Source organism: Aethalodelphis obliquidens, unplaced genomic scaffold, assembly GCF_003676395.1.
Source record: "Aethalodelphis obliquidens isolate GAN/ISIS:26980383/991018 unplaced genomic scaffold, ASM367639v1 scaffold2, whole genome shotgun sequence".
NCBI classification, from domain to species: domain Eukaryota; kingdom Metazoa; phylum Chordata; class Mammalia; order Artiodactyla; family Delphinidae; genus Aethalodelphis; species Aethalodelphis obliquidens.
This window is the reverse complement of record NW_020837946.1, coordinates 33,827,878-33,851,161: the sequence shown is the minus strand read 5'-3', so window position 1 is coordinate 33,851,161 and position 23,284 is coordinate 33,827,878. Positions and strand designations below refer to the sequence as shown.

Here is a 23,284-nt window from a genome sequence, read left to right as displayed (position 1 = left end):
GTGTACTAATTTCATTTATTTACATGCAGCTGTCCAGCTTTCCCAACACCACTTGCTGAAGAGACTGTCTTTTCTCCATTGTACATTGTTGCTTCTTTTGTCGAAGATTAATTGACCGTAGGTGTGTGGGTTTATTTCTGGGCTCTATTCTGTTCCATTGATCCATATGTCTGTTTTTGTGCCAATACCATGCTGTTTTGATTACTGTAGCTTTGTAGTGCTGTCTGAAGTCTGGGAGAGTTATGCCTCCAGCTTTGTTCCTTTTCCTCAGGACTGCATTGGCAATTCTGGGTTATTTATGGTTCCATATAAATTTTAGGATTATTTGTTCTAGTTCTGTGAAAAATGTCATGGGTAATTTGATAGGTTCACATTAAATCTGTAGATTGCTTTGGGTAGTATGGCCATTTTAACAATGTTCTTCCAATCCAAGCACATGGGATATCTTTCCATTTCTTTGAATCATCTTCAATTTCCTTTATTACTGTTTTATAGTTCTCAGTGTTTAAGTCTTTCACCTTGGTTAGGTTTACTCCTAAGTATTTTATGTTTTTTGATGCAATTTTAAAAGGGATTTTTTTTTTTTTAGCTTTCCCTTTCTGATAGTTCATTGTTAGTGTAAAGAAATGCAACAGATTTCTGTATGTTAATCTTATATCCTGCTACCTTGCTGAATTCGTTTATCAGTTTTAGTAGTTTTTGTGTGGAATGTTTAGGTTTTTCTATGTATAGTATCATGTCATCTGCATATAATGACAATTTTGCCTCTTCCCTTCCAATTTGGATATGTTTGATTTCTTTTTCTTATCTGATTGCTGTGGCTAGGACTTCCACTACTATGTTGAATAGAAGTGATGAGAGTTAGCATCCTTGTCTTGCTCCAGATTTTAGTGGGAAGACTTTCAACTTTTCACTGTTGAGTGTTACGTTGGCTGTAGGTTTGTCATAAATAGCTTTTATTATGTTGAGATATGTTCGCTCTATACCCACTTTGGTAAGATTTTTTTTTCTCTCATGAATGGATGTTGAATTTTATCAAATGCTTTTTCTTTATCTATTGAGATGATCATGTGGTTTTGTCATTTCTTTATCACATTGATTGATTTGCATATGTTGAACCATCCTTGTGACCCTGGGATGAATCCAACTTGGTCGTGGTGTATGATCTTTTGTATGTGTTGTTGGATTCAGTGTGGTAGTATTTTGTTGAGAATTTTTGCATCTATATTCATCAAAGATATTGGCCTGTAATTTTCTTTTTGGTAGTGTTTCTATCTGGTTTTGGTATTAGGGTGATGGTGGCTTCATAGAATGACTTTGGGAGTGTTCCCTCCTCTTCAGTCTTTTGGAAGAATTTGAGAAGGATTAGTATAAGTTCTTCTTTGTATGTTTGGTAGAATTCCCCAGTGAAGCCATCCAGTCCTGGACTTTTGTTTGCAGGGAGTTTTAAAATTACAGATTCTGTTTCACTTCTAGTGATCAGCCTGCTCAAATTATCTATTTTTTTAACACATAAGGAAGCATTTATTTGAGGTTTAACATGAAATCATACAAATAAAATTTGTATAAACAAATCCACATTGAGTCATAACACAGCAGAAGACAAAGTTAAAACGAATTGGCGGCTATATACAGTTGGACAGAGTTGTGTCTTGTACACTAGAAAGTCTTTTATAGAATAATCATCTTAGATCAACAGAAGACCAATCTTCAATGTCATCCTGCAAGCAATCTCCTCCTGTTTTCTTCAATGTCCCCTTGTAGTATGGCTGGCAGTTGTTTTGGTGACTGCCACCCCCTTGAGATGCCTTGCCATAAGTGCTTTCTTGGGCACTGTAGTCTGCATATCCTTGTCCGTATCTGCAGTTCCTAGTTATACCCAGAATAATCATAGCAGCCATAGCCACTATAGTTTTGATCACCACCATAGGCGCTATTGTAATTTCCATATCCTTGATCATCATAATTATTACTTGGTTCCAGTTTTGGCCCTGACCTCAGTCACGACTCCAGCACCACCTCACCCACCAGCTACAGCACATCTTCTTCCTTTTTGTTGTTGCCTGTATGTGCAACTTTGATTTCACACTTCCCAGGACCAATTTGATGATAACTGCTTACTAACAATTTCTTAACTGGCTCTTTGTATATGTAATAAAACAAAATCCTGTTATTTGCTTTTGTATCCATGGGAAGTTCAATATTTTCAATCTCTCCAAAGCCTCCAAAATATTCTTTAATTTGTTCTTCAGAAGTATCTGGGCTCAGTCCACCCACAAAAAACCTTTTGAGGGGTTCCTTCCCTTTTAAAGCTTTGACCTTTTTAGCGTCTAGCAATTTGCCATCCAGTTTGTGTTCTTTAACTTCCAAAACCTTATCAACACTAGCAGCATCTTTGAAAAGCACAAATCCAGATCCTCCTGATCTTTCGGTGACTGGATCTGTTTTAATTGTGCAGTCTACAACTTCCCCAAATTGAGACAAATATTCAGTCAGATCTTTCTTAACTTGTATCCCAGCTCAAGCCTCCAATAAACATTTTACTGTCATCCTGCTGATTCTTGCTCACGTTAATCTTGGATCCCTCTCCGAATTCCTCTGTGTTACTGTACTGATATATATCCTCCATGGTGGCAGAATTGTTGGCTGGTGGGTGCTGTCACGCAGTCTGAGTCGTGGCCGCAACAATGGCAGAGCATTGTATGGAGCTGGATTGAAAATGGCGGCGGACCCTAATTAAACTTAAAAGCTTTTACACAGCAAAGAAAGCCATAAACAAAACGAAAAGAAAACCTACAGAATTGTTGCAAATGATGCAGCTGGTTTTCTTTTATACTTGAGTTCAAATTTTTGGTTTTTGTGAATCTTTTGTATGTTTTTGATTTGTGGTTACACTGGTTTTCAAGTATGTTAACTCATTATTGTGTCTACTTGCTTTAGACTGGTGGTCCTATAAGCTCAAACACATTCTAAAAAATCTACATTTTCTTATTCCCCTATTTTATGACGTTGATGTCCTGTTTTACATTTTCATGTTTATCCTTTTGCTGTTCATTGTAGTTATAATTGCTTTCACAAAATTCTTTGATTTTTTTTTTTAATCTGTGTACTGGCTTATTCAAGTGGTGTACAATCATTTTATATACTTGCTTTTCCGTATTTTGATTTTCCCTTTCCTATGGGTTCTTGCTTCTTTTCTATTTAGAGAAAACCTTTCAATATTTCTTTTAGGGTAGACTTAGTATTGCTGTATTCTTTTAGTTTTTGCTTGCCTGAGAAATTCTTTAATTTTTTCTTCTATTCTAAATGATAATCTTGCTGGGTAGAATATCCTAGGTTGCAGGTTTTTCCCTTTCAGGACTTTGAATGTATTTTGCTATTCCCTTCTGGCCTGCAAGGTTTTTGTAGAGAAATCAGCAAATAGCATTATGGGGGTTCTTCTGTAACTAACTCTTTGTTTTTCTCTTGCTGCCTTTAGAATCCTGTCTTTAACTTTTGCCATTTTAATTATGATATGTCTTGGTATAGGTCTGTTTGGGTTCATCTTGTTTGGGACCCTCTGTGCTTCCTTTATCTGGACATCTGCTTCATTAGGTTTGGGAAATTTTCTGCCATAATTTCTTCAAGTACATTTTAGATCCCCCTTTCTCTTCTCCTCCTGGGATCCCTATTATGCACAGCTTGGCATCCTTTATATCAGCCCATAGGTCTCATATGTCGCTTTCTTTTCTTTTTTTTTTCATTTGTCTTTCAGCGTTCTGTTATGATTGGGTGATTTCCATTATTCTATCTTCCAGATCACTTATTCGTTCCTCTGCATTATTTAGTTTGGTATTTTATTGCCTTTAGTTTGGTTTTCATCTCAACAATTGAGTTGTCTAATTTTGATTGGCTCCTCTTTATAGTTTCTATTTCCTTGTTACAGTGATCTGCATTTCTATTGACAGCCTTTCTTAATTCCTTCAGCATTTTTATTACCTCCTTTTTGAATGTGGAGTCTGGCAGGCCGGAGAGGTCTGTTTCATTGTTTGTTCTTTCAGGGGATTTTTCTTCTTTTAATTGGGAGTGTTTCCTCTGCTTTTTCACTTGTATTTCTTTGACTCTGAATTTAGGGGAAACAATTATCTACTGTGGTCTCAAAGGGCTGTTTTTATGTGGGAGCATCCCTGTGTAGCCTCCATGAGTCCATTATTTTTGGTGTGAGGGCTGTTTTTTGGTATGGATGCCTGCCATGTCTTTCCTCAGAGTTAGCTGGCCATCATCCCCTTGATATGGGGTATGATTGGTGTTGTGATGACCAGAGCTTGCACTCGATGTTGGGCAGGGCCTCCTCTGCTCTGTGGTTGTCACAGCCCTATCGAGAGCAGGGTCTGCTTGCCAGTTGTTGGAATAGAAGCCCCCAGATCCAGTTCTAAGCTGCACTGTGAGGTAGGTGGGATTGGAGCACTCCCTCTGGGAAAGGAGCTGCGCCATATTCCTCTCCAGGGGCTGTCCACTGGGACGGGCACTCTGTGCCATCACCTGTTACCTAGTGCATGTGCTCACAAAATACACTGTTGTTGGCACTGCCCTCGGCCCTGCCTCCGCTGTGAGAATGCTGGTAATCAGCTCAGATTTCAGCCCTGCTTCTGCTTGTGTGCACCCACAAAACCTGCTGCTCCTGGCACCAGACCCGCCTCAGCTGGGGAATGCTGGTAATCAGCTTGGATGTCCCTCAGGCACTGCACTCACAAAGCCACTGGTATAAATCCACTGAAGTTGCGTACCCGGACCCGTTGTAGGAGTGGCAGTAATCTGCCCAGATTTCAGCCTCAGCAGCTGCATGTCTTGGGCTGGGAATTGCAGTGAGGTGGCAAGGACTGTCTGTCCTGGTCTCTCTCTCTCCTGCCTGCCGCAAACTGGCTGCTACACTCTCTTCTGAGCCTCTGAAGCTCCCTATTTGTCCCCTCTGACCTCCTAGCTGGTGAAAGGGGTTCCCAGGGTGAGGGAACTTTTTCCCTTTCACAGCTCCCTCCGAGGGGTGCAGATCCCATTCCAATTACTTCCCCCCCCTTTTATCCTACCCAGTTTACATGGTGATCTTTTGTGAAGCTTTGGTTGTATGAGATCTTCTGCCAACGTTCAGTAAGTATTCCGTGAGAATTGTTCCACGTATAGATTACTTTTATATATTTGTGGAGGAGGTGAGCTCCATATCCTTCTATTCTGCCATCTTGATCTCCATCCCCCCAGTGGATTTTTTAAATAAGGAATTGGCTCACATGATTATAGAGGCTGACAAATCCCAGATCTGCAAGGTGAGTAGGCAAGCTGGAGACCCAGGAGAAGCAGTGGTGTAGTTCCAAATCGAAGGCTGGCAGGCTGAAGACTTAGGATGAGCTGATGTTTCAGTTCGACTCCGAAAGCAGGATAAAGCTGATATCCCAGTGTGAAGGCATTCAGGCAGGAGGGATTCTCTCTCGGGAGGATCAGCCTTTTTCTTCGTTCAGGCCTTCAACTGATGAGGCCCACCACATCAAGGAGGGCAATCTGTTTTTTCAGTCTACAGACTTAGATGTTAATTTCATCCAAAAATGCTTTCACAGAAAGACCCAGAATACTGTTTGATCATGTAACTGGGCACACTGTGGCCCAGTCAAATTGACACAAAAAATTAACCATCTCAGTAGATATTGACAGCCTCACCCTGAGAGTGAATGCCTTAAGTGTTGCACCATAGGCTCCTGGCATGCTATATCAATTTTTTTTTATCACTGTTGTAACAAATTACCACAAAGTGGTAATGACTTCAAACACCACAAGTTTATTATCTTACAGTTCTGGAGGTGAGGATTGTAAAATGATTTGGCAGGGCTACATTCCTTCTGCAGGCTCTAGAGGAGAAATTTGTGCCTCTTCCAGCTTCTAGAAGCTACCTGCCTTCTTTTGCTTCACGGGTCAGCATTACTTCAGCTTCTGTTTCAGTGACCACACCTCTGAATTGACCCTTCTGCTTCTGTCTTATAAAATCCTTTTGATAACACCCAGACAATCCAGGATAGTCTCTCCAGCTCCAGATCATTAATTTAATCATAGCTGCAAAATCTCTTTTGCCATGTAAGGTAACATAGTCACAGGTTCCTGGGATTGGGATGTTTGTATGTTGGTGGGGGAGGGGTTATTATTCTGCCTACCGTACATGGCTAATCTCATCTTGGTATCTGCTTTCTGAAGGATCCAAAGTAGCACAGCCACCTTGGCCAAAATGACCTCCCATGAGTTTCTATAGTACTTTCCCCAACAACACTTACACAACTCTACTATAACTACTTCTGTGTTTATGTCCCTGTAGACTGTGGACTCCTTGAGAATACTGTTTTATTCACGAGAATGTAGTTTAGCAAAATGTTTGGCATATTAATTTTATTTCCATGGTAGGAAATTTTTGACCATGTCACAATATTACTGTTAAGAGTTTAATGAGGCAAAGTGACTTGAGATTTCCATCTAGTAAATATTTCCTTCCTTTACTGCAAGCTAGATCAATGGTTTTCCCCATAAGTACTGTTGGTTAGTTGCCTGTTAGCTCTCAAATCCGTTTCTCCACTTTTCCTCTGCTCTGTTTCACTGGGAACTACATTTCCCATGCCCCCTCACTCTCTGGTTTCCAGCGAGGCAATAGCAGGAGATTAGAGAGCAGGATGAGAGAGAAAAAACATAGTTATTTCTCACCCCCTGCCCCACTCCCCTGTTTCTTGTGGTGTCTCTGTCAGTGGCTGTATCTTCTTTGTATTCTGGCTCTAGGACACTGGTCACACCACTTCTTCCTGATGTCCTATCTGAGGGGCGCTATCACTTTCTGCTCTTGCCAATCTCTGGATTGCCACATCATCCCTTTTAGTTTCTTAGACTTGGTTCCATCACCCATGAAACCAATTCCCTGTGTTCCTTCTACTTGAAAGATCCAGAGGTAATAGTGCTTTCCCAGTCACACTCTGCTTGATATATGTACTGGCAACTTTGAGAATTACTAGAAATTCTTGGTCTCCCCCCCAAAATTACTACCTTGATTATGGCATTAAATGAACAATCAGAAATTATGTTTTCTATCAGCCAATTCTATTTAAACTCCATAAACTTTATGATTTATGGTAGAAAAATGGAAATGGACAAAAATTCTATAAATTGAAATTCTTACTCCCCAAGAGTGAACCAAAGTTCAGCAAGATTCAAATATTGTATTTGATAAGAATAGAACCAATTCTCAAAAGTCTCTTAATTTAAATCCTATGCTGATTTAGCTAATTTTTAATGCAGTTTGTTTTATACAGTTTCTTCCTGAGTTTCATGTTATTAAAGAGGCTGTCTCATAGTTTTTTGAGTAAGCTAGAAAGTCACTTCAGTGTATTAGAAGCCTCAGGAATTAGTAGTATGAAACTTGTTTTTTATTATCTTTATAGTGTAAAAAGTTGTAATATCAGATGACATTGAAATTAATAGATGTTCTATAGGCCCAGGGAATTGCATACTGTTGAATCTAGAGCTGAAGAGTTAAAGTATATTCATAACAAAAGGCTGAACATACATAACTGCAAATAGATACTCTGACACTGGGTGGTCAGGGATAATTTAGGGCATAGCAAAGATTTGGAAAATCAGAGAATAGTGAAAAAGGGGAAAAGTTGGGAAATAAAACTTCACTAATGACTATGTATCTTTGAGGTTGTTCTCTAAGATTCATAAACAAAACACATTTACATCAAAAGTGTTTTTTTCATTTTAATTAAAACAAAATGGTTCTAACAAGATGGAATTTGGTTACTGACTTCTATCACACAAAAGGACAGATCTCCAAACCATTTTGTTAATTGGAGAAATAACATTCTGACTATTGGCCTCACACATCATTCTGAACTGTTTAACATCTGGATAATATCACAAATGAGCAAACGTTTTTCAATATACTCTTAAATTTTTTTGGCTGCATTTTATGGATTTCATAATCTGGGATTGAATCATTTATATGAACTAAGCCTGCTGAAACCATTCGAGGACTTGTAAATTTTCCAGTGTAGCTTTCTTGTTTGTTAACCTCTGGAGCAGTATACGGTCTTGCAGAGCATTTTAACTGATCATGGCTATCATTTGGGCTCTTTCCTAAAAGCCTTGCTCTTGATTTTGCTTTTTCAAGATGCTTAAATGAAGTTACATATAAATCCTCAACTCTATCCGAACAATCCTAAATATTAAAATAAAAGATCAGGTTGGTGAGTTAGGTTTCTTAAAAGTACATTTTAGACTTACAAGGACTAAAGTTTGTAATATCAACAAAGAATGAGAGCAGTCAAATGTTTTATAGGCAGTCCCCAAATTCAGACCCTACATTCAATGCCTGCCATCAGATACTTTAAAAACCATACTTTAAAAAATCTCATTGTTTCAAAGGATCTGTTATTTCAAAAGGTATGCAAGATATGAGCTGAAAACCAGAAATCTTAGGGGACCTGTCCTCAGGGGTCAGACTCCTAGGCAAAGACAGCCCTCCTATAATTCTCCTCTTCTAAAATACCTCTTCCCCAACCCCAAACATAAATTATAAGCTCTTATATTATACTTTTTAAAGCATCCAAACATTCATTCTTTAAAAGTTAATAAATACCTTCTTTAATATTTATATACACACGCATACAGAGGTCAGCATCTAAGGATATGGTTATGTTTATACTAAAATATAAAAAATTTTTGTGTACATTCTGAGACTAAACAAGTAAAATATTTAGGAAAACAACTGGAAGGAAATACACCAAAATAATTTTTTTAAATGATGGTTGTTTTAGGGTGGTGGGATTATGGGCTTAGTTTTCCTTTTCTCTTTTTTTTCAAATTTGTACAATATGACTATATTTTATTTAAAAAATGTAATAATCTACAAGTACCCATAAGAGGGTATGGAGTTATTAGTCATTTCTCAAATTAGTGTAAACTAGTTTCCTCTGCAGTTTGAGCAGTTTGTCCCTTAATGCTTTGCAGAGATGGCCACACCAAGGGAATGGGCCTGCTTTGATTTGGTGAGAAGGTGGGAGTAGATTAATAGAATTGGCAGGTAGGAGGAATTTAGGCAGGACTAAGAAGAATTACGGCAGCAAGAGAGAGAAGATTTACCAAGAAGGAGGTATGAAGAGTCCATATTTTTGCCTGGGTTTGCAAGTAAACATTCTTCCTTTTCCATCTTATATACATGGAAGCAATTAGGTAAGGGAATTATTAAGCAATTATTAAGGGAATTTCTGTTACATTGGTAACATATAATTTTTACTTGACAGTTGATATAACATTACTAGAGTGACAGCAGAAGGGCACGGAGACCCACACCACTGGTTATTTTTCTGGAAGCGCCTACAACTCAATTTCCCTGTCTTCTACTTTGATTGCTTTGGGAGATTTCCTGGATTTTAGAGAATCAAATGAGCGAGTCTTTCTGATGATCTGAAAAATGCCCTCTTACCTCTCAAATTCTCTGGTGTCAATTTTACTAGAGAGAAAAGTTTAGGTACTGTTGGTTTGACAGAGGGAAGTAAATATAACTATCTCCCTTATCCATTCTTAGGATAAAGGTTCTGAGATCCTATATGATCCCACACCATATAACATAAACACAATCTCTTATTTTGTTTGGAAAAGTGATAATAAAGATTCCACTTATCTGAGGGAACTTCAGAAAGTCTTTGCTTTTCAAAAACTATGCACCCATCTTTTACTTCCTTTTCCTCGTCTGTACACACACACACACACACACACACACACACACACACACACACTCATTATTAAATTATTGAATTTAGAAAAGAGAAATACAAAGTTGAGAGTATGTTGATAATATTTACCCTGCTACACATCTGCTTTACTATTTACTAGAGGTAATCATTTGCTTTGCTGTGGAAAACAAATTCAAAGCAACTATTCTGAAATTAGATCTATTTTCTCATTCAAAGATAGTTATGCACATCAAATTATCAATATAATTTCATTTTAGAATTTGTGCGTTTTCCCAACTGTGGGTCATGCCTATCTATATATGCCAATAGAGAAGAGCAGTGTTTCAGAAAATTAAAATAAGCCCCTTCCATTCCTAGAGATTTTAACTTTGCTTTTGAATGGTTTATATAACGTCTAGTAGCAGATTTACCTTCCTAATTGTTTTATGTTAATATTAAAAATAGATATGAATTTCCATGTTTCTCAGCAGATGGCAGAGGGGTGGTGATGAGAGAGAAAAGAAAAGAGTAGAAGCTAAATTAAAATTTTACAATTCATAATTCAAGAGATTGTAAATTTTGCATATCTCTAAGGCTTAGCAGAATAACTGGCACATAATATGAACTTAGTTTGTTTTACTGAAACAAAGATAATTCAGCAATCTGCAAAAAGACTATATATTTATACTTATATCTGCATGAAAAGACAATCCCAGCCTTTCTGTAGTATACAGCCACTGCCAATGGTTTTACAGGTTGTGCCTGCACAACAGCCCCTGGCTGAGGGGTCAGTCAGGGCTGAAATAGCCAGTCTTCCGTAGACAGAGCTGTGTACCCTGTCCAGGCTGTGTCAGCCAGTAGAGTCGGCCTGGAGGAAAGAATGCTTTTTATTCTAATTAGTGATCTAGAGGGGGGTCCCCTTTATTTTACATAAAGGCACTAAGTGTGTTAACATTCCCTTGATTTTCTGATTGCCTTTGAATGAGGTGAGGTGATATTTGAATGTCAGAAGAATTTTTAAAATTTGGAGGTCTGTTTATCTTGGGGCAGTTAAGGTTACATACATACTTGCATGCAGACACATATACTCTAGATTATCTACAGAACTTTGCCAAATACAGAAATAAAAGACTTAGAAAAACATTATTACGTGTATAGTTCTTCTTGCAGTCCAATGAAGCAATGCCCTTGGAACAGATTTTCTTAGAAGAATTCCTGTGGTGGACAGTGTGGTTGGTAATATACTATCTTGTTAAATGACTTTTTTTGTTTGCTGACATGGTCTCTTTCTTTTTGACCCTTGGGCTTTAGATTTTCTCTCTTTAGTACTTCCGGGAAGAGGGATGGTTTTGAGTTTTTCTCAGCTATCAAAACTTTATATTTAAGCAATTGTGATTCAGGGACCTTTTGTTTGGTTTTATATAAAGAGTTTGTTTGGTTTTATATAAAGAGTTTGTATTTCTTCTTTGTAATGTGCAAATGTTACTAAATGTTGTTTTCTATAATTATTATTTCCTTTCCATCTCTGACGATACTAGTCTTCTAATTTTGATTTCTCTCCAGCCTCTGCATTGAGGCGAGTTAGAGTATTACTTTGCCTGGAAGGAAAAGTGAGTTTGTTTACATATTCCTCATCTTGGCATCTTGGCATCTTGCAATTAGGAATTCTTGGATACGGTGACAGTACTGCTTCAGGTTTTTCTTGTACTATCAATTTATAGGTGTTATTGTGCTCCTTTTTGTCAAGGGACTTCATTTTCAGTGTCTTTTCAAAGCAAGCATTTGATTGAGTTATTTTTGATTTACCACTCCAACTATGTGGGTCTTGTATCTCTGTTTTAAAATCACAGTTCTCTGCTTGAGGAAACTGCATGAAACCGTGTTCTTTCCTTTGTTTCTTAGGCATTGTATCTGTAAGTCTTTCTGATGGCTTATTTACTGGAATTGCCTGGGTATTTTTGTTGGAACAAGGTTGTACTTTAATTAAACTGAGTATTTTCACTTCCTTAGGATAGTATCTTTTCTGTTCCTGAATTATTGATGGACTTTATTTAATATTCTCTAAGGAAAAATGTTCCTTTTCTTCCTTTTTGGTCAACTCTGTTTCTACAGGTCTATCTTCAGAAACCTTTTGTAAAGTGGTTTTCTGAGCAATTTTTGAATATTTATTTTGCTTTTCTGAATGGTCCTCCACAAACTGATTTTCATCTCTTAAAGACAAATCTGGCTTTATACATTTTAATGGTGTGGAAGTAGAATTAACCAAATTTATATGCTGGCTTATCCCCTCTAATTGCCTTTCTGTGATTAGTCCTGATTTTGACAGTTTTTCTATAAAAAGGCTCTGGAGGTGTTTGCTTAAATCAGCTTTTAGATCTAAGAGTTCATTTTCTGATAAAGCTATAAGATAGTTTTGTAGAGATTTACTTAAGGGATATTTCATGTTTATTTCAAGCCTACTACCAAAACTCCCTCTTGAAATATCTTGTCCTAACTCATGAAAAGATATTGAGGCACTTTTAGCTCTTAGAGAAGATACATTTGAGTGTATAGGCTCAGATTCTGCGTCTTTAAATAAACTGTTGTCTGAAAGGTTTTTTAGGAAATAGTTTTGGAGAATTTCATTTAAAAAAGATCTTAGCTTTATTTCCAAATGTTTATCTATGAAATGATGATTAAAATTATTTATAAAAGACATGATTTCTTTTACAGTTTCTGAATATTTCTCCAGAAAAATATTTTGCCCTTTTGGTTCTACTTTCTCATTCATCAAATACAGATTTTGATAGATTTCTGGTAAGTCCTCTTTGGTGATGTATCCTGATTCTGAAAGCCTTTCTACAAGGTAATGCTGGATATGTTTACTTAATTCAGATTTAAATTTTTTTATTTCTGACTCTGAGAGTTCTTCTAGAAATACATGCAGCTTTGGATTCAAAATAGGTTTTCTCCCCAATTTGTCTACTTTATCAAAATTCTCTTCGATTTCTTCAAGGTCTTCTGTCTGACTTGGAAAAGGATGTTCAATTAGTCTTTCTAATTCTTTTTCTGGTTGTCTGCCTTTAGACTGACTATATTTGAAAAAAACATTAAATATCTTTTTCAAAAAGGATTTTAACATTATTACATCAGAGTTATTAAGTTTACCCATTAGTGCATTACTTAAATTTTCTAAAGTAGAACTTAGATCATTTTCTTCTCTATCAAGCCTCTGACCATTACTTGGCAAATCTGTTTTTTTATCTGGTGTCGACTGATATTTTGAATCTTGTGGGGATCTATTTTGGCCTTTGTCTATGAATTCAACTCCATTAAAAGAAGTGATTTCTTTGTGAATGATGGGTGTATTCTGCTCTGAAAGAGGTTCTGTTTTGCTTCTGATATCTGAATAATACTCTGTGGAATACTTTGGCTTTTCTTCAGCAAAAGCTGTCTCTGTATACAGCAAAAAACCCTTCTGGTATTCTTTATCTAATTCTATCACTTTGATTATCCCCAATTCTAAAAGAGTATCTACAGGAAATGCTTGTATTATCTGGCTTATAACAGATTTGGCCGGCGGAAATTCTATTTCATTATTGTTTTCTTCATAGTGAATTAGAACATTGGAAGGCGAACTCTCCCAAGCTGTGGGTAATTGACTCTGAGAGTTTATCTGTGTCTCACTCCATTCTTTCACTCCTCTCCCCAGCTCTGAGAAGACCGGTGCAGTAAATATTTGCTTTATAACATAATCATATACAAGGCTATTCAAATCTGGTTTGGAGCTAGATACTTCACTTTTTAAATGTTTCTTGTTGAAACTACTCTTTTTTTTAATTGGAAAATCTATCTCACCAGCCTCTAAGTGTTTTTCAGAGACAGGTTCCTTTTCTACCTCTGGAGAATTTCCTGGTCCACCTTCTGAAAGTGAATCTGTGGGAATATCTTTAATTATTTCATTTAAAAGAGACTTTGAATTTAAAATGCCTCCTTCTGAAAGCCAGCTATTTAAATCTTGAATTTTTTCAAATACTTCGCCTTCCAAACTACTTGGTTGTTCATCATGAAGAGCCAGAAGTGGAGAACTATGACTTTTCTTTCTTGCTTCGGTGTCCATAGAAACTTCAGGTGTACAAAATAATCTATTTGAAAGGTCTTGCAGATTTTTACTTAAAATTAACTTGAGCACCATTGATTGTTTTAAATTTTCTATGTGGGAAGTAAGACTTAATGATTTTGAGAGGCAACATTTATTTACATTTACTTTTCCAGTCATTGATGATTCTCCCTCAAAGTTTGGTAAAGATACATTTGGTAGCCTTTCCTGTAACTTATTCTTAGTGTCTAAAGTCTTTATTGTGGTGATACTAGGATGATGGGCTAAATTATTCTTAGTGTCTAAAGTCTTTATTGTGATGATACCCGGATCATGGACTAACTTATTCTTAAGGTCTGAAGTCTTTAGTGCAGTGATACCAGGATCACTGGCTAACTTATTCTTAGTGTCTAAACCCTTTATTGTGATGATATCAAGATTATGGGGCCAGGTTTTATTAGCAGGGCTTGCAGTTTTTGAATGTGTTGGGTAAGGAGGATCTTGGTCTTCATACTCTATAACCTCGGCACTTAAAATATTTCTACATTTGAACATATCTTGGTCTTTCCTTTTTCTGACTGACATTTTGTTGTTTATATTCCTTAGAAAAGGATCAAAACCATTCTTGATGTTGAATTTCTGGAACTGTAATATTAAAAAAAAAAAGGTAAGAAATTTGGACGCATTTGTTTTAAATTTATAATAAAATTTTTAGTTAATTCTCTTTGAGCAATCTGCCAATTTATCTATTCATCTTCCTGACTTCTACAAAGAGAAAACCAACTTTAATTATTTTAAAATATTTGAAATTGGAATAATAATGAGAATTTTAATGCAAATTTTTCAAATTCCTAATTCTGATACTATGTTGTGTTCAAGAGCTTTTTGCTACCTGGAATATTTTTAAACCCTTAAAAGGCACTCATCAATTGTTTGTTTAAGAACTCGATTTCCAGTGTTAGCTCCATTTGCTTAGACAAAGGCTAACATCAAGATCTAAGTCCTGGGCTTCCCTGGTGGCGCAATGGTTGAGAGTCCGCCTGCCGATGCAGGGGACACGGGTTCGTGCCCCGGTCCGGGAAGATCCCACATGCCGCTGAGCGGCTGGGTCCGTGAGCCATGGCCGCTGAGCCTGCGCGTCCGGAGCCTGTGCTCCGCAACGGGAGAGGCCACAACAGTGAGAGGCCCGTGTACCGCAAAAAAAAAAAAAAAAAAAATCTAAGTCCTATCCATATAAATATTTTAGTAGCAATGTGGGTAATTTTTTTTTAAATGCAAAGCAAGCAGTAGATATTCCATTAAAAGTATCATAAATATTCTCTAAAGAGAGACTTGGGAACACAGATCATCTGCCTTTAAATCTGAGAGTTTTAACAATGATGATGAGTTCCACCTAGTCCTTAGCATGTTACAGTAGAAACTTGCTTTTTGATAAATATTATATATGCCTCAGAAATGGTAGAGAACAGTACAAAAAATTCTCAGTTACAGTGAAATGTCAGTGTAATAGCCATAGGCAGTTTTGTAAGCTCTGGGATCAGGCTATTCTATTATTGAAATAGCCTAGAAAATGAAGTCTCTTATTCAAACTCTTTGTTCATACAACTTCTCTATTATCCAATTAAAAAAAGCAAAACGTGAAATAATCAGCCTAGTATTTGTTTTAGTTCATATGGTTTTCAAATGCTAATTGATACCTAGGTGACAGCATAAGAATCCCTGTTTTTTTGTTTTGTTTGTTTTTTGAGAAATACAGATTCCCAGGCTCCATTTCCAAACTGAGATTCATTAGGTCAGAGGTGGGACCTGGGAATATGTATTTTTGTAAAGATGGGTGAGTGTTTCTACTGGGTAGTCTGGCTTTGGAACCACTGAATTACATAAAGTATTACAGAAACCTAGTATTTAAGTATAACTGATATTGGGATAAGAAAACAGTACTCACCTGATATTTTGGCTTGAATTCTATATATTCTGGTTTGAAAGATGGTGAAATGTATTCTTTTGGTGAAAAAGCCACCTTATAAAAAGAGAAGTTTTAATTTTAGACTGCTTGTAATGAAAGGATATTTCCCAAAATAATTTTATTCCTTCAATAGTTATTAAAGATATTAAACATGTTAAAAACTAAATAAGTATTTTTCTCATAACTACCATAATTTGCATATAATCAAAAGAAATTTATATCAGAAATATATATAATCTTAGCTTCCCTGACATAATATTCACCCTATTGAATGTGTAAAATCAAAATAATGCTCAGCAACTTTAAGCAGAAACAAAATTGGAAAAGAAAACAGAACTGTTAGAACAAGTGTAATCTAATTCTAGAAGGTTGTGAAATGCTTTAGATAATAAATAGCATCTGATATTACACTGAGATAGCATTTTCAATGACTCTCAAGCTGTAATTGTTAAATGGGTACTTACTGCCTAAGGAAACACTTAGTACTAAATCAAGGTGTACAGGAACAATTATAGAATCACAGAACCACTGACATTTTAGAGATGGATGACACTTTAGAGATAATAAAGTCCTACTCTTTGTTTTACACAAAAATCTGCAGTTGAAATTATTGCCCTAAATTACCAGATGATTAGTAGCCTAAATCCTAGGCATCCTAAATTTTCATCTGATGCTCCTACTACCACACAATCAAGACTTCAGTGAAAGACAATGGTGCTTTGAAAACATCATAATGTTTAGAGAAAACTTGATACCATCTCTTTGCAGAACACTTAGTACTATAAACCGCTTTCCTACACATTTTCTCCTTTAGTTTGTAGGGGGTTCATTATATATCAAGTTAGTTAAAGTAATTCAATGAATGATGCTTTCATAAGAAATACTTTTGGTTTAAGTGTTCATTAATATTAAGCAGTTAATAACATGACTTTATTCTTAAATCTTCAGCAGCTTCCTATGTTGTGTTATTCATTGCCCTCACACACTGACTCTAAATAATTTCTGCAAGTATCTCAGTATTCCCCACAATAGTTTCTCTCCAGGAAAATGTGTCTAACTCTGAATTCTAGAAATATATCTTGTACTTTTCCACACCTGTTCCTTTGCTCATTTTGTTTTTCTTTGCCTGAATTTTCCAAACTCTCCCTTAAAAACAGTTTAAATTCTAACATTTGAAAGTTTATTGCCTTAATGAATTTAGTAGAAAATTAAAATTAAAAGAAATATGTATGACAAGGAAGTGGAAGAAAAAGTAGAGGAAAAAATATGATCTAATTTTTGTAAAACACACAAAACAAATAAATAACCCCCCCCAATATAAGCATGGAAAAATATATGAAAAGATACAGAATGTTAACATTGTTTTCTCAAGGGAGTAACTCTGGAGGAGAGGAAAGAGGACGCAATTAACTTTTACTCTGTTTAACTCTGTGTTATTGATTAGATGAACATACAATACTTGTTAGTTAAAAAATCCAGGATAGTTGTATGAGAGGGAAATGATCAGGATGCTAGAAAAGGACAAAAAAAAGAAGCCAATACAGGAGCTTCAAGATGGTAGACTGAACATGTGCGTTTACTTTCTCCTACCTCCCAAAGTTCCAGTAAATTAACAGAAAATAATATTTCCGAAATAAAAATCTGATGACAAATTGAAATTATAACGGAGTAATCATGGTTCAGGCATACAAAAACAGAGTCAGGTGGCCATTGAGCATCTTGTCTCAGATAAAATCTGGTCTCATTCAGTGGTCTCTGCACCACTGAAAACCTGAACTTTCTCTGAACTGTACCAGACCCAAGGACACCACCAGCAGTATTCAGAACAATACCTGCCAGCTGCAAACTTATGGTCTTAAGGTCTCCCCTTGTAATTATGCAACCATTTCAGACCCCAACCAATCCTTACTTAACAAGCACCCTTACTGCTTGGCTGCTCCAATCATAATTCTTGATAAACAACTCATGTACCTAAATGTAACCTTGCAGTTTTTGCCTTTATAAGTCTCCCCCATTTTGTAGTCCAGTGGAACACAATTCAAGTGCTTGAATATGTGTCTCCCAGGCTGCAGTCCTAACAAACCTCAAATAAACACCTTTTATTTCAATCAGGTCTCCATTTCTGAAATTTTGGTTAACAAATCCCATTGGAATACTAGAAATCAGTAAGGTAACACACCAAGATCCAGAAAGTTGAGAAAGTTTGGAAAATAGGAAACCAGATGGATTGACTTAATGGAAAACCCCCATCAAGAAAACCAGAGCTTTGGGACTTCCCTGGTGGCACAGTGGTTAAGAATCCGCCTGCCAATGCAGGGGACACGGGTTCGAGTCCTGTTCCGGGAAGATCCCACATGCTGCAGAGCAACTAAGCCCGGGTGCCACAACTACTGAGCCTGTGCTCTAGAGCCCACGTGAGCCCGCATGCCACAACTACTGAAGCCTGCGCCGTCTAGAGTCCGTGCTCTGCAACAAGAGAAGCCACTGCAATGAGAAGCCCGGCACCGCAACGAAGCGTAGCTCCCGCTCGCCACAACTAGAGAAAGCCAGAGCGCAGCAACAAAGATCCAACGCAGCCAAAAATAAATTAATTAATTAATAAAAAGAAAAAAGAAAGAAAGAAAACCAGAGCTTTAAATAACAGAAATCAGGTAGGCCTGAGAAGCAATAAATTCAAGGTCAACATATACAAAGAGAATCAGATGACGGTGCAATTGTCATAGCATTAAAAAGCTGCATTTGGAACAGCTGGATCACTTGGACCCTTCTTTATCACTGTTCTCTTTCTCAGTGCAAACAGAGCATACATTGCTGGCAGTATTGTCTTTCCCCAGTCACTCACCAAACACCAAAACAAACAACAACAAAACAAGCAAGATCAAAACTGCTGTCTGAGAAAATGTGCAATCTGCCTAGGTGGGGACCCTCTATGAGTTTTGAGCCTTGGCACAGCAGCGAAGCAGAGCTTACAGCCACTCACATTTTCACATCAGATAACTGAAGGGGGATAAAAAGGAAGGAAAGAAAGTTCTATTCAGGAGAGAAATACACTGGCTCTTTGGAAATGCTGTAGGGTCTCCAGCCATCCTGCCTGCCCTCTTCCATCCCCATATACCCTCCAGGGAAGCTGGCCTGTCACACAGGGAATACCTATACAACCAACATATTCCTTCATTCACAAATATAAAGTGAGCCAACAGAGCTCATCAGATATGAGGAAAATCAGTACATGTAAGTGAAGGATCAATAAGAATAAACAGAACTAACCCCAGAGTAAATAGAGCTATTTCTGAAGAATGTAGGGGGAGGATGACCCTTGGAAAAGATTCTAAATAGTATCCTCAGAAATATCTAAAAGGGTATTATTGATTTCCACTTAGCTATATAATAGGCTTGTCAAATTTAATGTATATATAATAGGATTCTAGATTACCACCCTGCTCCCCTCCCCCTCAAAAAAACCACAAAACCTTGGCTTTTCTCTGTTTTTCCTCATCTCAGGTAATGATGCTACCATCTACTGAATTATTAGACCAGAAATCTGTGTCACCCTATCTCTCCACCTTCTTCTTTTCATATATAACCCAGCACTAAGTTCTGTGGCTACTGGCTTCAAAATATATCAAGTATCCAATCATATCCGACCACCACCTACTACCACTGTAGCACAAGCGACCATCATCTCTTCCCAACAATAGTCTCTTAACTAGTCTTTTGCTCCCTATGACAGAGAATGAGAATTACTTTCCCAAAATACATATTATCTCAAGAACCTCAATTTGTTTAGGGGCAAAAACCCTTACTCAAAAAGCTGCATCTTCCAGCCTCCTTTAAAAGACAGGAGTGGCCATGTGACAAGGTTCTGGCCAACTACATATAATTGGAACTTGTCGGGAGAAGCTTCTGAGAGAATGTCTTAAAACAGAGGCAGACTGAGCTGACAGGTACTTTTCTTTTCTTTTTTTTTTTTTTTGCGGTATGCGGGCCTCTCACTGTTGTGGCCTCTCCCGTTGCGAGCACAGGCTCCGGACGCGCAGGCTCAGCGGCCATGGCTCACGGGCCCAGCCGCTCCGCGGCATGTGGGATCTTCCCAGACCGGGACGAACCCGTGTCCCCTGCATCCGCTGGCGGACTCTCAACCACTGCGCCACCAGGGAAGCCCATTTGTAGACTTTTTACTGATGGCCATTCTGACCGGTGTAGGGTGGTAACTTACTGCAGTTTTGATTTGCATTTCTCTAATAATTAGTGATGTTGAGTATCTTTTCACGTGCCTACTGGCCAATTTGTATGTCTTCTTTAAAAGAGGTGAGATATTAATGCCAAAACTGTGCTTAATTTGTCCTTTAAGTGGAAATTCCATACAATGTTGATTTCATACACTAAACTCTATTATTAAAAAAAGTATTGACTTTTCACACTTTTCTTTCATACTCATTCTATTATTTTATTTTATTTTTAACATATTCCTTATGAAATCAACATTATATAGACTTGTCTTAATATTTTTATCTTTTTAAATTAAATTAAATTAAATTTTTATTATTTTTTTGGCTTCGCCCTACAGCATGCGGGATCTTAGTTGCCCGACCAGGGATCGAACCCATGCCCCCTGCAGCGGAAGTGTGGAGTCTTAACCACTGGACAACCAGGAAAGTCCCTCTTAATATTTTTATGTCAAACTACATGCTCATCCTTGTTGCCACAGAGGCAGAGGGTCAAGTTTGCCAACTACACCAAGGATTGAGGATATTATCCTCAAGAAGGGATACTGACAGACAAAAACATGTTAACTATGTGAACAATTAATAAATAGCGTTGAGGTAATCATCTATCCACTTCAGCAAAATTATCAATAGACCTTTACCTCATACTAAAAAAATTAAGTATAGATGGATTAAATATTTAAACATAAAAAAGTATACATAAGGCTTCCCTGGTGGCGCAGTGGTTGAGAGTCCGCCTACCAATGCAGGGGACACGGGTTCGTGCCCCGGTCCGGGAAGATCCCACATGCCGTGGAGCGGCTAGGCCCGTGAGCCATGGCCGCTGAGCCTGCACGTCCGGAGCCTGTGCTCCGCAACGGGAGAGGCCACAACAGTGAGAGGCCCGCGTACTGAAAAAAAAAAAAAAAAAAGTATACATAGAAAATCAGCTAGGAGAATGCTGACATAATCTTGAAGAGGGGAAGGATAATCTAAACAAGATATAAACTAACAGCCACAAAGGAAAAGCGGCCAGATTTGACCACATAAACAGTTCAAATTTCTATAAGGACTCTGAAGAAGTAAAAAAAATGCAGATAACAAACAGCGTAGATAACAAAGCATTTTTATTCAAAATACATAAAGCATTTGCACACATAAACACACAACCCAATTTGTAAATATGAGCAGAGATTATAAACAGTCAAATAACAGAAATACAAATGGATAATAAACACATGAAAACTGTTCACTCATTAATTCTCAGGAAAATGCAAATCAATAGAATATCATTTTTGTGCATCAAATTAACAAAAACAAAATTAACAAAAGCAAATTAACAAAAAATGACCAGGCTGTGAGATAATGGATATTTTCCTACATTTTGGGCGCAAATGCAAATAAGTAAATCTGGTTTAAAAGATAATCTGGTAGTATCTATCAAAAGTAAATATGCTTTTTGAATTTCGGTTTTCTCAGGGTATATGCCCAGTAGTGGGATTGCTGGGTCATATGGTAGTTCTATTTGTAGTTTTTTAAGGAACCTCCATACTGTTCTCCATAGTGGCTGAACCAATTCACATTCCCACCAGCAGTGCAAGAGTGTTCCCTTTTCTCCACACCCTCTCCAGCATTTATTGTTTCTAGATTTTTTGATGATGGCCATTCTGACTGGTGTGAGATGATATCTCATTGTAGTTTTGATTTGCATTTCTCTAATGATTAACGATGTTGAGCATTCTTTCATGTGTTTGTTGGCAGTCTGTATATCTTCTTTGGAGAAATGTCTATTTAGGTCTTCTGCCCATTTTTGGATTGGGTTGTTTGTTTTTTTGTTATTGAGCTGCATGAGCTGCTTGTAAATTTTGGAGATTAATCCTTTGTCGGTTGCTTCACTTGCAAATATTTTCTCCCATTCTGAGGGATATTGGCTCGGTGCTTTGTGACAGCCTGGAGGGGTGGGATAGGGAGGGTGGGAGGGAGGGAGACGCAAGAGGGAAGAGATATGGGAACATATGTATATGTATAACTGATTCACTTTGTTATAAAGCAGAAACTAACACACCATTGTAAAGCAATTATACCCCAATAAAGATGTTAAAAAAAAAAAAAGTAAATATGCTTATATACTTTGATCCAACAATTCTGCTTCTCATATTTATCCTATAATATAATACTTACCATTTAGCAAGTGACTATTATGTTCCAAACCCTTTAAAATTCTTTGAAATAGATGATAGTATACTCATTTTGCGATGAGAAAACTGAAAGTCAGATGTAAATTGCCCAAAGTTATGTGACCATGGTAGTGGAAGAATCTGGATTTGAACCTAGATATTTCTTACGGTAAAATCCAAGCTCTTTTTCCTATATCCTAGTTTCCTATTCCTAATTCTCTTACCATCAACAAACACTGCTTTTCATTGGTAGATAAAATTAAATTCCCCATCCCCCCTACCTTTCTTCCACCCTGACCTTTGGGGAAATGATTTAGCATCCTGTCATTGTCAGGGTTTAAATAGAAACTTATTAAGCTATATCTTGAAAATCTTAATTTATGAAGGGGCTCTAAAAATGTAAAGGAACTATTGAAAGACTGTCACCTGAATCAGCTATGAGTTGAAAGAGACGTTAGTCCTTTCCAATTCAGATTAGCACTCCAGAAGTTTGTCTCAAAATACTGCATTTCTTTAACACACTGTCTACCTTGGTTCATAAAAAACTCTTCTTTTAACTTCAAACTTCAAAGTTTATTCTACCGTAGATTCTGAAGATTTTGTGACTTGTTTATGAAGCAATTAGCTTAGACTTTTAGGAATTTGTTCTAGAACTCTGATATGTCTTCAGTTTATAAGCCTGTTGCCCTAGGTGATAGATTCTTTCAACTTTCTAAGTCTGTTGATTTTATGTAACCTATGTTTTATGGGTTACCCACTGAATTTATCTTGTTCAACTTAATTTAGTTTTATCTGTCATATACAGGTCTGACTACCACCCTTAAGAAAAATATTTAAGGTAAGTTTTCTTTTTCTTTATTTAAAAAAAATTAAACTCTTGACCATGTACCTTTTATCCAGTTTCCCTCAACAGTAACATCCTGCAAAACGATGTAATATCAATATCACAACCAGGATATTGACATGGTACAGTTAAGATGCAGACATTTCCACAAGGATCCCTAATGTCCTTTTAGAGTCACACCCATTTCTTTCCTGTATCCACCTCCTACTTAATGCCTGGCAACCACTAACTTGTTCTACATTTATAATTTTGTAATTTCAAGAATTTCATATAAATGAAG

At 37.1% G+C, this 23,284-nt stretch overlaps 1 protein-coding gene, 1 long non-coding RNA gene and 1 pseudogene across 2 annotated transcripts in view; 1 reads left to right on the top strand and 2 right to left on the bottom strand.

Moving 5' to 3' along the window:
* Positions 1-1,414: 1,414 nt before the first annotated feature.
* Positions 1,415-2,860, bottom strand: LOC113629539 (heterogeneous nuclear ribonucleoprotein D-like pseudogene; annotated as a pseudogene).
* A 3,166-nt stretch (positions 2,861-6,026) lies between these two features.
* CATSPERT (catsper channel auxiliary subunit tau) overlaps positions 6,027-23,284 on the bottom strand; it is a 130,710-nt gene continuing 113,452 nt past the window's right edge. The window contains 5 exon segments of the mRNA XM_027124067.1: positions 6,027-8,218; positions 10,885-10,985; positions 10,988-11,159; positions 11,161-14,451; positions 15,758-15,832. Coding sequence (XP_026979868.1) covers positions 7,898-8,218; positions 10,885-10,985; positions 10,988-11,159; positions 11,161-14,451; positions 15,758-15,832 — 3,960 coding nt within the window. The 3' untranslated portion in view covers positions 6,027-7,897.
* LOC113629560 (uncharacterized) overlaps positions 13,765-23,284 on the top strand; it is a 53,981-nt gene continuing 44,461 nt past the window's right edge. Inside the window, exons 1-2 of the long non-coding RNA XR_003436606.1 lie at positions 13,765-14,479; positions 22,966-22,998. This is a non-coding gene — a long non-coding RNA (uncharacterized LOC113629560). The remainder of the gene's footprint in view (positions 14,480-22,965; positions 22,999-23,284) is intronic.